The following is a 14,582-nucleotide window of genomic DNA, read 5'->3' on the forward strand; positions in this document are numbered from 1 at the left end:
CATTTAAAGAAAATAATCCAGTTGGTTTGATAACACAAAAGCCCAGGAAACAGGCCTCCTATAGTTATCAGGGAGATATTAATGGCCCAGATTTTGCAGTCAGCGGTGAACAAACAGCGTCAGCCGTTCATTACACTTACCCACAGACTTTCTATGGGATTTGGCACTGGAACCTGCGGAGATTAGAAATCCACTTCTGCACGATGCCCACTACAGGGCATCTGGGACCTATGTGAACTGGACAAGCAACTGTGTATCTCCTTAACCAATCAGATTGAAGAATTAAGACATGCAAAATCTGAACCAGGAAGTGTAAGTTAGACTATTAATTCAATACCAAATCATGTACAGAAAGCAAAATAAAGAGGGGGAAAGATGGGATGGAGAGAGAGATAAGAAACAAAAAAGTTTAAAAAATAGATTTTTTTTAAATCACCAATAATTAAAATCTGAAGGAGTGAGACTACATTAGAATGAAAGTTGGGTTGTTACTTTACCTGCTTCAGTCACATTACAAGCCCACTAAAATAAGTCAATGAAAAGAACCAAAGGGCTTGTGTTTCCCAGAGTTGGCATTTTAACAGAATCTTACAAACAGGTGTGCAGGCAAAGAAAATCCAGCAAGATATTCTTGCATTAAGGAGCTTTATTGAAGATGAATCAAAGTAGAACTTTAATTCCCCAAAGGGAATGAACTGCATGAATACTGTGCAGCTAAATCTATAAAATGAAGGGAAAATATTTATTCTATTGACTTATTACAGACTGATCTACATAAACTCCAAGATCACAAATGTTTAACTGAAGGATTTTAAACTGTTTAAATAAATGCAAACCCAGACCATCTATAATAGTTAGCAAAGATTTATTGACCCGTCTTTAAATAAGCCTATTTAGGGTGAACAGAAAGGAATAATGGAAAATAAGTTTACTAAAATTAAATTTCTCAAACTGTTCAATGGATAATTTTAAAGACCATTACTTACATTGCATTATTGAACATCTGGTTCTACATTGGTTTCACATTTTTAAATCTTTAATTTTAATTGGATACATCCGCAAGGAAGCAGTCATCGCTTTATTAAAGGACTTGATCACAAATACAATATACAGCAGTCAACAAGTCACGGGATTTTTTTTTGAAATTTCAGATTAATAGTTAATCAGAATCACATCCTAATTATTACACAAGAGTTTTCTACACACTGCACATGAATTACCAAATTGCACATAGAAATACTTTACTTCTAGGTCCATACTCAAGAATCTACCATTTATTTTCAAAATTCCCATTTTATGCTTCAACATGACAAACAAGCAAAACTGCTTTTGTGAACATGGGCCCAGCCAGCAATTCTTTTCTGAATGTAAACAGTTTATGGTGAATGCTGGAGTAATACGAAAGTACCACATGCAGAAGTGATTGCTCCAGAACTACTGTGACAGAATAATTACATCATACACTTCGCTTCAACATAAAAAAAACAATTTTTAGCTACTGAATGTTGTTTGGAGCATTTTCTGAAAATAAAACATTGCACTTACAAGAGAAACGACTACCATCGATCACAGGAAATCATTATATAAAGAGATTCAAATATTTGACGAAAAGGTAATGCTGACCTTCTGATCCATCTGCTCACCTTGATTTTGCACTGCAATTAAGACGTGCAAAGGTTACTCTAATAAAGATGTTAATGCACTCCGAGAATTTGTAATATAGCCAAAAATATATAAAGCCATAAAGCTATTTTTTCCACACCATTTTTGGAAAATATTCGTTTTAAAAATACATTACAATTAAACAAAGGTAATAGCAATGTTCATGAATATAGCAAATCAACCTGCAAATGCTGCACAGACTATTAAAAATTGGGCAGCTAGGATCTGGAGTTAGTTTCATTACCTTAGTGTTATTCCAAAGGAGAAGCAGATTACAAGTTAAAACATCAGCAATGCCTTTAAAAAAAATCTGGAATATATGGAATATATCCAGGAAATTCAATGTACACTTTACAAATGAAAACATTCTTAACTAGAAACAGTACAGGGAGATAAATGCAATTAGTATTTCATGTATTGGTGGCAAAGCTGGAATTCAGAAGATAGGAATATAGTTATCAATCTTGGCCCTGTGTCTCTGTGCAATACACTCTGCAATCCATACAATGTTTCTGCATTCCTGTTCTTTAAGTTTCACATATGCATAGAAGACCCCAAAGTGGAATTGGTTCAGGAATGCCAACTTGTTCAGCTTAACCTGCAAAACAATCCAAAGTTAAATATAAAGTTAATGTCAGGCTTGTACAGGGATTAGAATTCTTATATTTTGTAGATCCCAAAAACATTTTAAATCAAAAAATACATGAAAGCAAACCCAAGAGCAATGGAGGGTGCAAATCCCTTTTTTAAACTTCTTCCAAAGCCAGACATGAACTGCAGATACGACAATTGCTGCCTGACCTTTACTGATATCCCTGTACAATAAGCTTGTATGTGAAGAGCAGCTTGAGTTTGATACTTCACAAATGAATTGAAGACATTTCAACACCTCTCTGTACTTGCACAGGAGTCTTCACTTATTAAATCTAGATCACAAATCACACCATCCTGCAGGTGTTCAGCAACATGTAAACCTACAGGTGACACTTAGATCTACAAGTGATTGCTTGGAGCTCAGTGCAGGAGCTGCTTTTAAGTTGACAGTAGAGGAGCATTTGCTTTGCTGGTTTCTGATGCACAGGTCTTGTGTACGTGGGGACAACCCCAATGTATAGCTGCTGGAGTTGCTAAAACCCATTATAAATGGAAGTCATTTCAGTTGCTGTTCTTCACAAATCCAGCAAGTTTACACGGAGTTGCCATCAACTGGCGCCTTTAATGTAGCTAAACATTCCAAGCGTGCAAGAGCTGCATGGCAGGAACCGGCAGCATAAACATCCCTTCAAGGCCAAAGTAGAAGGTGGTTAACTGGTGCTTATACATTGGTTTAGGATTATTAAACAGCCACATGGGACTATCTGCATCATTTTCTAAATTCCAGATACTGAACAGCTGATACATAAAGAATGGAAAGTCCTTTTCCCATCTCCATCCACTGTGCTGACTAACTTCAACTGCAAATGTCCTGACATCGCTCCTTGAATACACAAAGACTCTACAAGAGTCATTCTCACATGTACTTAGTGTCACCTCTGGGTTTACAGGTCATTAAACATCTGCTGGCTGTTGCAATTAGCATAATATTTGGATTGCATCAAAATGCAGCAAACCAGTTCATAATTTAGAATATGAAACTGCTTAAATACAAAAGTTCCCTTACATCAATGCAAATTATTAAGACTAAATGTTTTCAACCAATGTATAAAGACAGTGACATGTAGTTCTCATGGTACAGAATTGGATGAGCACTAAGCAGGTGATGGTCCCCAGGTTAAATCCCAGCTTTGATCAGGATCAGGGAACCTAATTTTCAGTATTAGTAGAATTATTGAGGACATGCTCCACCAGTTATGGTCTAACATTAATTCACTTTAGGAGCACCTGACTCAGTTTTGTCAATGGCTACTGAAGCCTCTATTCTTGCAAGTTCCTCAACAACATTTCAAACAGACTGGGACAGGACGAACCCTATAATCTCCAGGAAGCCTCACATCTTTACTGGTTCCTCCACAGTGCCACCTTCCAAGGAGTCTAGAGTAACTCTTGTAATGAGATTGCCACAGGTTAACTGGAAAGGTCTATTACTTTATCAAGTGGTTGTCAAGCTGCCTGTTCATAAAGGTATAAACCCACAATTCATCTAAAAATGCATTGCTGAGTGATGCTTCACCCTGTTTATTACTAAAAGAAACTAAACCAATTGATGCAACCTTTAATTGTTTAATACTGTGCCAAAGCTCTAAATATGAATATGCAGTAAAATACATTAGGTGTCCAAGGAATATTGTGGCACTGCCCACGCACCATCTATTAGTGGGCAAAGTATATAATGCAACACCTCACGCAATACTCAACTTCTGAACCTAGCAGTGTGACTAAAATAATGTACCTCATGTTCAAAAAATCTATCCTCAAGGGTTTTGTCTCCAGGATTGCTGCCAGCTCCTTCAAACAGTAGTTTGTATTCCTGAGGGGGGAAAAAACAGCAGTGCAGTCAGAATCTGGCATTCAACTCAATTATCACATATGAAGTACATAGTGAAAGTATGTGTTACTGCAATTGGAGTTATAAAATGGGCATTTAAAGTGCATGAAATAAAGAATACATAAGAATTTGTTGAATATTCATTTTATTCTACATCTAAGCCAGTCCGCTCAACCTAGGATCACTGAAGTGTATTTAGTTTGTTCTAGCTACTTGTAAACATTAAATTACTTGCGTGTTTTGAAATAACAAAAGCAAACATGGTGATATCTTATGATATCAAAGCATGAAAGTGATTTGTATTGCAGAATGTAGAAATAAAAGCAAGCTAGTTAATGGAACAGACACCAAATCTGTATCACAATTTCCAGTTAGTCCAATGGAAGAAGCTATTTACATTTAGTCAGTATTTTCGCTTGCGTGAATTACTCTAGAATTCTTCACAGCATAAACTTCAACCCAAAAATAAGCACTACTTACTGGATAATAGTCTGCCACGGTTTTCACCTGTTCATAGTCATCTGCTCTGGCTAACTGAGCAAGTCCTTCTGGGTAGAGTTTTCCACAATGAGGGAACAGTTTAGCTCGATCTTCTTTAGACAGTTCTGTCCCAAAAGAGTTTATGGTGATGATGAAAGCCCGCCTGTCTGCTTCAAACTAAACATTACGGAAAAGAAATTACTCCACTATTCATTTCTCATATAGGTTACAGTTTCTTCTACATACAATTCTGCACAATATCTGCAGTGCACATCTCTCTTTCTTAGGCAGTCCCTCAGAACCGAGGATGACTTGCTTCCACATTAAAATTTGTTTTAATGCAGTGCATATAAACCCACATTAATAGACCCCAGTTAAATTATTAGGGTTTCAGCACTGCAGAAATTGATTCAGCTTCCCCAATTACACAGCTGCACAAAATGCTTTAAAAATTATATTTATTGAAATATTTAATGGATGAGATATTTTAATCCAAAGACAATTTTTTTCCTTATTTATCTACACCTCAAATCAAGACTAACCAGTATTATTGGGGGAGGGGGAGGGGTGAACACGACTGGGGAAGGTGGTTACTTTGTATCTTAATTTTACAGCCTGTGTACCCCAGATAATGTTCTGCCTCCTGCTCTTTGAAATATGTTTGTGATCTATGCAGATGCCGTTTAACGTTACATGAAATCTGATCTCATCCCTCTCAATCTCAAGGTATAACTGTGCCCAACTCCATCTGAAACTCTGCACAGGGATCCAGCATCACTTCTACTTTACTCAAGAGATTAGCTTCTAGCTGCAGCTTACAGTTGGCGTAGCACTAATGCATTATACTATAATAGATTTTACAAAAACAAGAGTAAAAGACAAGCTAAATCTCACTTAAGAAGGTTGAAGTTGGGTCAGATTAAACATTCCTAAAATGTTGTACAGTAATAAATTCTTGAAAGTATTCCACTTCCACATGAGGTGTGCAAGTGTCTAGAATTCTAAATAGCAGGGTGGTCAAGGTTTGGAAGAGAAGAGATTAGATTTTAAACTTTGTAGAGAGGATCTTTTGAAAGAAAATAAACAAACTGAGTTAATGACCACCTATAATGGAGGCTTGGGTTTTTATGTATATACAGGTAGACTATCCTTTATCCGAAAACCTCGGGACCAGCCGAGTTTCGGATAAAGGAGAATTTCGGATTTCGGAAGGTGGGTCGGCGGGGGTCCGCGGGGGGTCGTGCGCACGACTTACGCTGACGCTCAGCGTAATCAGTCGGGGTCGGCGGGGGTCGGGGTACGCGGGGGGGGGGGGGGGGGGGGTCGGCGGTGGTCGGGGTCGGCGGTGGTCGGGGCTGGCGGGGTCCGCGGGGGGGTCGGCGGTTGTCGGGGCCGGCGGGGTCCGCGGGGGGGTCGGCGGCTGGCGGGGTCGTCGGCGGTTGTCGGGGTCGGCGGTTGTCGGGGCTGGCGGGGTCCACGGGGGCGTCGGCGGTTGTCGGGGCTGGCGGTTGTCGGGGCCGGCGGGGGGGTCGGCGGTTGTCGGGGCTGGCGGGGTCGGCGGCTGGCGGGGGGTCGTGCGCACGACTTACCCTTTATCTGAACTTCCGCAACCGGAGCCCTCTAAAAACCGAAGGTTTTTTCGTTCAGCGTAAGTCGTACGCACGACTTACGCTGAACAAAAAAACCTTCGGTTTTTAGAGGGTTTCGGTTTTCGGAAGTCCGGATAAAGGGTAGTCTACCTGTATCAAATCACTCATTACTAAGCCAGTAGTAGACAAGTTAATGTAAAATGCTCCTCCTGTAAAGCAGCTGTAGCCATGCGAATGAGGCATTTCAGCCATTTGGGCACCAATTTATAACCTCTGATGTAGATTCTAAGTCTTACTTTGATTGTTCTGAACAGAAATGCAAACACAAAGTTCCATTAATCTAAAAACTCCCAAATTTCAATACAAATGAGAAATTATAACTGACATTACACATTTTGATCAGACCTTTGGAAACATGAGTCAACATACAGGGTTTGTACTAACTGACAAAAAATACTTAATCAGGATAGGCTTTTAATCTTCAGACTTAATATACCAAGTTCAAACCAAAATTAATAAAATGCTTCAGAATGTTGAGCACTGCAGTTTAAAATTCTCACCTCCAAAATAGGACACATTGCATCAGCAGTTGTACCTCCCAATGTCTTGCAGAACTTGTAAAATGACTCAAGATATGCCTTAGGGTTTTGGTAGTGTTGAGGTAAGAAAAGAAGCAGCCAAGTCAATTACACAGCAACAAGCTTCCAAAGTCATGTAGAAACAACCTAGCAAATCTCACCCTGAGTGAATCTACTGTGGTTAAATTGCAATAGATTTTGCGACATTCAGCTAAAAAATTGGTCCAACTTGCCCCACTAGAATTTTCTCCTCCTCTCTCAAAGGTGCCGATTCATACTGAAGCATCATTCCATGCTCACCAACAGCCTTTTGTCACCTCACTCACGTATCCATACTTAATGTGAGCGCTTAGTGAGCTTTGGCAGGTTAGAATTTTAACTTACTCTATTACAGTTCATGTCACATTAAAACTTACCTCTAACTGATTAAATTATGCACTTGACTAATCTGAAACAAAGCTTTCATAAATTCTAGGTGGGCAATATATACCAATATACCCAGATTAGAAATGGAGAAGAATAGTTCACATGCTTCTCACCCAGGTAGTGAAAACAGGGTACTGCCTATGAAGCTCAAAATGCAGTGACCAGTAGCTGCACCAACATGAAAGTTTCACATTGAATTGAATTTGAGCAGTCACAACCTCTCATGACCACACTAAACTGCCCAAAATATGATATGATAGGCACCAAAATGGCCATATGGTTTGGTGATTATGGGAAATGCAAAATCATATTGTATACTGTTAGTGGTGTTCCGAGGTTATGGATACTGTACATTATTGAGGGCATTTTACTGCAAATCTGGCTTTGTTACACCCACCTATGAGTATTGGATGCTAATACTGGCTGTCCAAGATGAGAATGTGTTCCATTTCTTAGCACTGACATCTTTTACTTTGTTGAGCATAGAAGTTCATTTAAAGTTTCAGAAGTACAAGTTACTTTGCAGTTACCTTGTACAGTGTATTACGAATAATTTCAATGTTCATTTCATCAAGGTCCTGTTCAGATATACAATCCTGGAAAAATGCAGCTGAAATGAAGAAAAAAATCTCATTGCACTCATCACTTTGCATTCTAAAAAAGCTGAAAATTCTCAACCAAACTGCCGTCACTAAAAAAGAAATCCTGAAGGGATGATTTATAGCTGTCTATCAGTTATCATATTTCAAAATGCACAAAACCATTTTTACTCCGCACCCAGGTCCCTAGAATCCTGCAGCAAGAAAATGTATTTTAAAACATATTACATAGAACCTCATTTACACTCCTGACTCTTGCCTGGCTGGAACACTAACTGCCCCGTTTAGAAGAGAGTTCTGTAGATGCCTGGCAACTGCAGAGCTGTCTCCCAAAAGCTATTAATTGGGAGAATATAAAGGTCTAAAGTGTTCAGGGGAGCCAAAGGTTTTCAAACTCCAAATTGTAGTGGTGCAACACAACCAATGCTCTCGTTCAATGTTTCTGCACATGTGCGGAAATCTGAATGGGCCACGCACCTAGGGTTGCAAAATTCTGGGAATTTTTAAAGAGGAAACTTTCCATGGGAATTTTCGGGAATTTTGAGTTTTTTTGCACACTGATGGTTTTTGTCTCTGACCCTTATATTATCTTTGTCGTCAAAATAGACATACTGTTCCATACAAATAAAAACAGGCTTTCAAAAAACTTTATTTAGATTATAATTTTAAACTTTATTGAACCCCCACAAAAAAGACCCATCTAAAATAAAATAAAAAAAAGAGCGTCAGCTTATTTAGCCTGTAATTTGTCCTTATTTTGTCCCTTTGAGTCTTCTACTCCTCATTGCTCCTCCTGATTCTCTGACTCTGGCGTGTCCATTTCCTCCTCTGTCAGTGTCTAGCTGTGTGGTGGACACTTCTGTATCTGGCTCAATAAGTTGTAGGTTCGCCCGGATAGCCACCAGTTTCTCCACTCTCGTTAGTCAGCCTGTTGTGCACCTTTGTATGCACATTCCCAAAAAGTGACCAGTTTCGTTCAGAGGCCGCTGATGAAGGTGGGATTTGGAGTATCACCGATGCAATAGGTGACAGGGCCTCCGATGCACAAAGTCCCTTCCACCAGGTATGTGCACTGATATGCTTGCATGATTCCCATATCCCAGCCCCATTCCAAAGACCTTGCTTGGTAGAGAACTTTGCCAGACTTCCCAGAACTTTGCCCACATCTAGATTGAGATGGTGTGAGAGGGTAGAAATCACACTGTAAGCGCTGTTGATCTGTTCTCCAGAAAGTATTGGTCTCCCAACATGCTTTGGGTCCAGCATGTATGCTGCAGCATGAATCGGCTTGACACAAAATTCTTGACGCGTCTGCATGAATTGAACAATTGCCTTCTCCTCTGCTTTGAGCAGCAGGGATGTGGGTAGGGCAATGCTGATTTGTTCTTTTAAATCAGTAAAAAGCCTGAGAACATCTGACAAGACAGCGTCATCTCCTTCAATCTGAGCAATTGCAGATGCTACTGGTGAGAGTAGTTTAAGGCTGCTAACCACTCTCTCCCAAAACACATCATCCAGCAGTATTTTCTTGATGGTGGTTTCCATATCCCCAGACTGGGATATTGCCATTTCTTGCAGCGACTCCTTACCCTCCAGAAGGTTGTTGTACATTATGACAACACCACCCCATCAAGTGTTGTTGGGCAGCTTCAGTGTGGTGTTCTTGTTCTTTGTCATTTGCTTGGAGTTGTAGGTTGCTGCAACTACCTGTTTTCCCGACATACTTAACAACTTGCTTGGCTCTCTTGTACAGTGCTTCCATGGTTCTCAAACCCATGATGTCCTTGAGGAGCAGGTTAAGCCCATGAGCTGCGCACCCAATAGACGTAATATGAGGGTAGGCCTCCTCCACTTGAGCCCAAGCAGCCTTCATATTCGCAGCATTGTCAGTAACTACTGCAAAGACCTTTTGTGATCCAAGATCGTTGATGACCGCTTTCAGCTCATCAGCAATGTATGTGCCTGTGTGTCTGTTGTCCTTCGTGTCTGTGCTCTTGAAGAACACTGGGAGAGGAGTGGAGACGATGTAGTTTATGATGCCCTCCCCTCATACATTTGACCACCCATCTGAGATAACTGCAACACAGTCTGCCATCGCTATCGTTTCTTTGAGCTTTCCTTGGACTCTTATACTCAGCCTCCAGCAAATAAGTAGACAAAGCATGTCTGGTGGTAGGACAGTATGCAGGGCGAATAACATTGAAAAATCTCTTCCAGTACACATTGGTTGTGAGCATGAGGGGTGAGCCTGTTGCATATACAGCTCGAGCAAGGCACTCATCTGCATTCTTCTGGCTATGGTTATCCATTGTATCAAAGAACCTTCCAAGTGGGCCAGGAGTTGCTGATAAGGAGCCTGATGCTGAATGAGAACCATCATCTTCTTGAATGGAAGCGGAGGAACTCTGGGCTGACTGCCGTGAGCTTTGAGTGAAGTTGTTGCATTTGGATAAATGCTGCTGCATCTTTGTGGCATTCTTTACATATGGCTTTCTACAGTGTTTGCACATGTACACAGTCTTTCCATCTTTAATGCCTGGGGTAAAATGCTTCCACACATCCGACGGTAAACGTGGCATTGTTCTATGCAGAGAAATAAATTGCATTCATCTGTGTCGAACTGCGGTCGATCAGCACGATTGCAACAGGGCGAGTACATTTTTGCTGATGCGCCATGTGATGGAAGCATGACCTGCACACACACAACGCTACATCACCAATAGTGTATTATTTTGTATATTTTAAATTGAAGGACAACAGAGTTCAAGTAACTGGTTTATTTGGTATAAAGTCTGATTTACTTACTGCATCATCACAACATCAGCAGAAAACAAAATGACTTCCCTCAGGACCCCTAACCTGGATCTTAAAAAAACTATAGCAGTCTTACAGATGCCTGCAGGCCAATCACAATTCGATATGCAAATATTACAAATAGAGGGAGCTAATCACTCATCCACCCAATCAGGACACATTTGTTCACAGTCACACACAAAACTTGTAATTATTAAAACAAGCCAAGTAAGAAGATAAACATATATTGATTAAGAAATTCCTTAATAATTAAGATTCCATCTCTGTTAGTAATTTTAAGAGAGGACCTGTGGGGAAAAAAAAATACAAAAAAAAACAATATTATGCTAGCATGTATTTTTTTGGGCAAAATTCCCAAGCTAAACTTCCAGTGGAAAATTTCCAGAAATTTACCGGAAACTTTCCACCCCTTTGCAACCCTACGCGCACCCCAAAAAAATTAGAGGGAACATTGGCCATAACCCCGCCAGGTAGTTGCTCTGGATTTACACTGCCAGTTTAGTTTTGGCACAGGGTGGAAATCATCTCACACAACTGCTAAACTTGCAGTTATGTCCACCCTTAGCAGCAATAACCAGTAAATCGAACAGCTTTCTACGAAGAAAAACAAGTTATATAAACACAAAGGTTATTCTTCGAAGACTCTGGTCCTGGGCGGTGCCTCACACTACCTAGGAGCATAGATCGGAGAATCAAAAGCGCGTCTAAAAGCTTAGTTCTCTTCTGGACTATTAGCAGATCACTACACATCTTGTAACGGATGAGAAATTGAGGATCAAGGAGGACAAAATCCTTGTCCAAGATCTTGTGCAGTACAGTACTTTAATACATTCTATTTTGTACAAGTTCTTAAATGCCCTCATTTTCTCAATTAGTGCTCAATGCTCTCTCTATAGTCAAACTATGTTAATAGGTTGCTTCTATTTTGCTGCAAGAATGATGCTATTATTTTTAAAAGAATATCTAACCTTTGTAAGCCTAAATGATAATCACAGTTTTATTCTTGAGGGCTAAAAATTAACTGCATACTAGTTTTAGAAACACTACAATTTACATAGCTTCTTTGTACAGCACTCTAGGTCCTCAATTTCCTCCTTTGTGGAGCCAATGTACTGGCATGTTGAAAGCCAATAGCAAATAGTTTCAATTCAAACCCATTGCTTGGCTGCAACTCCATCTCAACTCCAATCTGCACTCCCACCTGTACACCTGCCCTTTTATAAAATTATTTTTATAGATTAATTGTTCTTCCTGGTCAGTATCATAACCCATTAGCACCCTAGACATGCAGCACAATAGTCACTTTTCTAATTTATAAAAAGCTAAAGTATATCCTAGCTGAAGGACTGTATGCAGTCCCACTGAAGACTGCTATTCAACTCACTTACAGAACCAAAAGTATAAATTTCAGCAGTACTTACTAAACAATTGGGTTTTGCTTCCTGGGACACTGGCACCAGTACTGGGGCAGGAGGGAGCTGTTCTGTTGGGACGGGCTTCACTTGGCCAGTGCTGGGACTAGAGCCCTGGCGGATCATATAACTAGGGCTGTAGAGAGGGCTTTAAACTAACTAGTGGGGGGGAGGTTCCTAGAGAGCAAATAATACAAATGACAACAGAGAAGGTCATAGACTTAGGTAGCAGTGGGGAAATTAAAAACCAGAGCGTGTCAGGAAGGGGCAGAAGGTATGGAGTAAAAGGTAAAGTAATAAAAAGGGCAAAAGCAGGAACTAAGTGTCACAAAACATCTTTGAAAGTTCTCTATCTGAATGCACGTAGCATTCGTAACAAAATAGATGAGTTAATGGCACAAATAACTACATATGGGTATGATCTTGTGGCCATTACAGAAACATGGCTGCAGGGTGACAATGCCTGGGAATTAAACATACCAGGTTATTTAACGATCAGGAAGGACAGGCAGGAAGGAAGGGGAGGTGGGGTGGCTATGTTAATAAAGGAAGGAATCACTAATACAGAGAAATGATATTGGGTCAAAAGATCAGGACAATGAAACAGTTTGGGTTGAGGTAAGGAATAATAAGGGGAAAAAAACACTAGTGGGCGTAGTCTATAGGCCTCCGAACTGTGGCAACTCTGTTGGACGGTGTATCAATCAGGAAATAGTTGAGGCTTGTAATAAGGGAACATCTATAATTATGGGGGATTTTAACTATCATATTAATTGGACAAATCAAATTGGGCAGGGCTGCCTTGAGGATGAGTTCATTGAGTGTATTAGGGATGGGTTTCTTGAGCAGTATGTAACTGAACCGACCAGGGGGCAGGCAACCTCAGATCTGGTCCTGTGTAACGAGACAGGATTAATTAAAAATGTCCTAGTAAAGGATCCCCTTGGAATGAGTGACCATAACATGGTTGAATTCCATATTCAATTAGAGGGTGAGAAGGTTGGATCTCAAACAAGCGTGCTAAGCTTGAATAAAGGAGACTATGAAGGTATGAGAGCGGAATTGAGTAGAGTGGATTGGGAAAATAGATTAAAGGGTAAGACGATACATGATCAGTGGTGTACATTTAAGGAGTTATTTTACAACTTCCAAAAAATATATATTCCACTGAGAAGAAAAGGGTGTAAAAGAAAAGACAGCCATCCGTGGCTAAGTAAAGAAATTAAGGATAGTATTCGACTAAAAACAAGGGCATAGAAGGTAGCCAAATCTAGTGGGAGGATTGGGAAAACTTTAAAAGACAGCAAAAAATAACAAAAAGATTGATTAAAGGGAAGATAGATTATGAAAGTAAATTAGCAAAAAATATAAAAACAGATAGCAAGAGTTTTTATAGTTATATAAAAAGAAAAAGGGTGGCTAAAGTAAATGTTGGTCCCTTAGAGGAGGAGACCGGGAAATTAATGGTGGGAAATATGGAGATGGCAAAAACACTGAATGAATATTTTGTATCAGTCATTACAGTAGAAGACACTAAGAATATCCCAACACTGGACAAACAGGGGGCTAAAGGGGGGGGGGGGGGGGGGGGGGGGGAGGAGCTAAACACGATCAAAATCACTAAGGAAGTGGTACTCGGTAAAATAATGGGACTCAAGGCAGATAAATCACCTGGACCTGATGGCTTACATCCTAGGGTCTTGAGGGAAGTGGCGGTAGGGATTGTGGATGCATTGGTAATAATTTTCCAAAACTCCCTGGACTCGGCAATGGTCCCGGCAGACTGGAAAACTGCTAATGTAACACCCTTATTTAAAAAGGGCAGTAGACAGAAGGCTGGAAACTATAGACCGGTTAGCCTAACATCTGTGGTAGGTAAAATTTTGGAGTCCATTATTAAGGAGACAGTAACAGGACATTTGGATAATCATAATTTAATAGGACAAAGTCAGCACGGTTTTATGAAGGGGAAGTCATGTTTGACAAATTTGCTGGAGTTCTTTGGGGAAGTAACATATAGGGTGGATAAAGGGGAACCAGTGGACGTAGTGTATTTAGACTTCCAAAAGGCATTTGACAAGGTGCCACACAAAAGATTATTGCTCACGATAAAAAATCACGGGATTGGGGGTAATATTCTGGCATGAATAGAGGATTGGCTATCTAACAGAAGGCAGAGAGTTGGGATAAATGGCTCATTCTCAGACTGGCAATCAGTAACTAGTGGTGTTCCGCAGGGGTCAGTGCTGGGTCCCCAACTCTTTACAATCTATATTAACGATTTGGAGGAGGGGACCGAGTGTAACATATCAAAGTTTGCAGATGATACTAAGATGGGGGGGGAAAGTAGTGAGTGAGGAGGACATAAAAAACCTGCAAGGGGACATAGACAGGCTAAGTAAGTGGGCAGAGATTTGGCAGATGGAATACAATACTGGAAAGTGTGAGGTTATGCACTTTGGCAGGAAAAATCGTAGAGCAAGTTATTATCTTAATGGCAAGAAACTGGAAAGTACTGAAGTACAAAGGGATCTGGG

General features: G+C 40.2%; 1 protein-coding gene across 2 annotated transcripts in view; it reads right to left on the minus strand.

Moving 5' to 3' along the window:
- Nucleotides 1-848: 848 nt before the first annotated feature.
- The window catches only part of LOC147116401 (V-type proton ATPase subunit d 1), a 65,912-nt gene continuing 52,178 nt past the window's right edge, over nucleotides 849-14,582 (minus strand). Inside the window, exons 4-8 of one of the 2 annotated variants that reach the window (XM_085991289.1) lie at nucleotides 7,751-7,830; nucleotides 6,777-6,854; nucleotides 4,628-4,804; nucleotides 4,052-4,129; nucleotides 849-2,260 (exon numbers count right to left, since the gene is read on the minus strand). In XM_085991289.1, the coding sequence (XP_085847415.1) occupies nucleotides 2,099-2,260; nucleotides 4,052-4,129; nucleotides 4,628-4,804; nucleotides 6,777-6,854; nucleotides 7,751-7,830 (575 nt within the window). In that variant the 3' untranslated portion in view covers nucleotides 849-2,098. The remainder of the gene's footprint in view (nucleotides 2,261-4,051; nucleotides 4,130-4,627; nucleotides 4,805-6,776; nucleotides 6,855-7,750; nucleotides 7,831-14,582) is intronic. The other variant, XM_085991290.1, reaches the window with a different exon arrangement.

The sequence above is a fragment of the Somniosus microcephalus genome, chromosome 6, assembly GCF_052327205.1.
Source record: "Somniosus microcephalus isolate GS21.2 chromosome 6, FLI_Smic_1.0, whole genome shotgun sequence".
Taxonomy (NCBI): domain Eukaryota; kingdom Metazoa; phylum Chordata; class Chondrichthyes; order Squaliformes; family Somniosidae; genus Somniosus; species Somniosus microcephalus.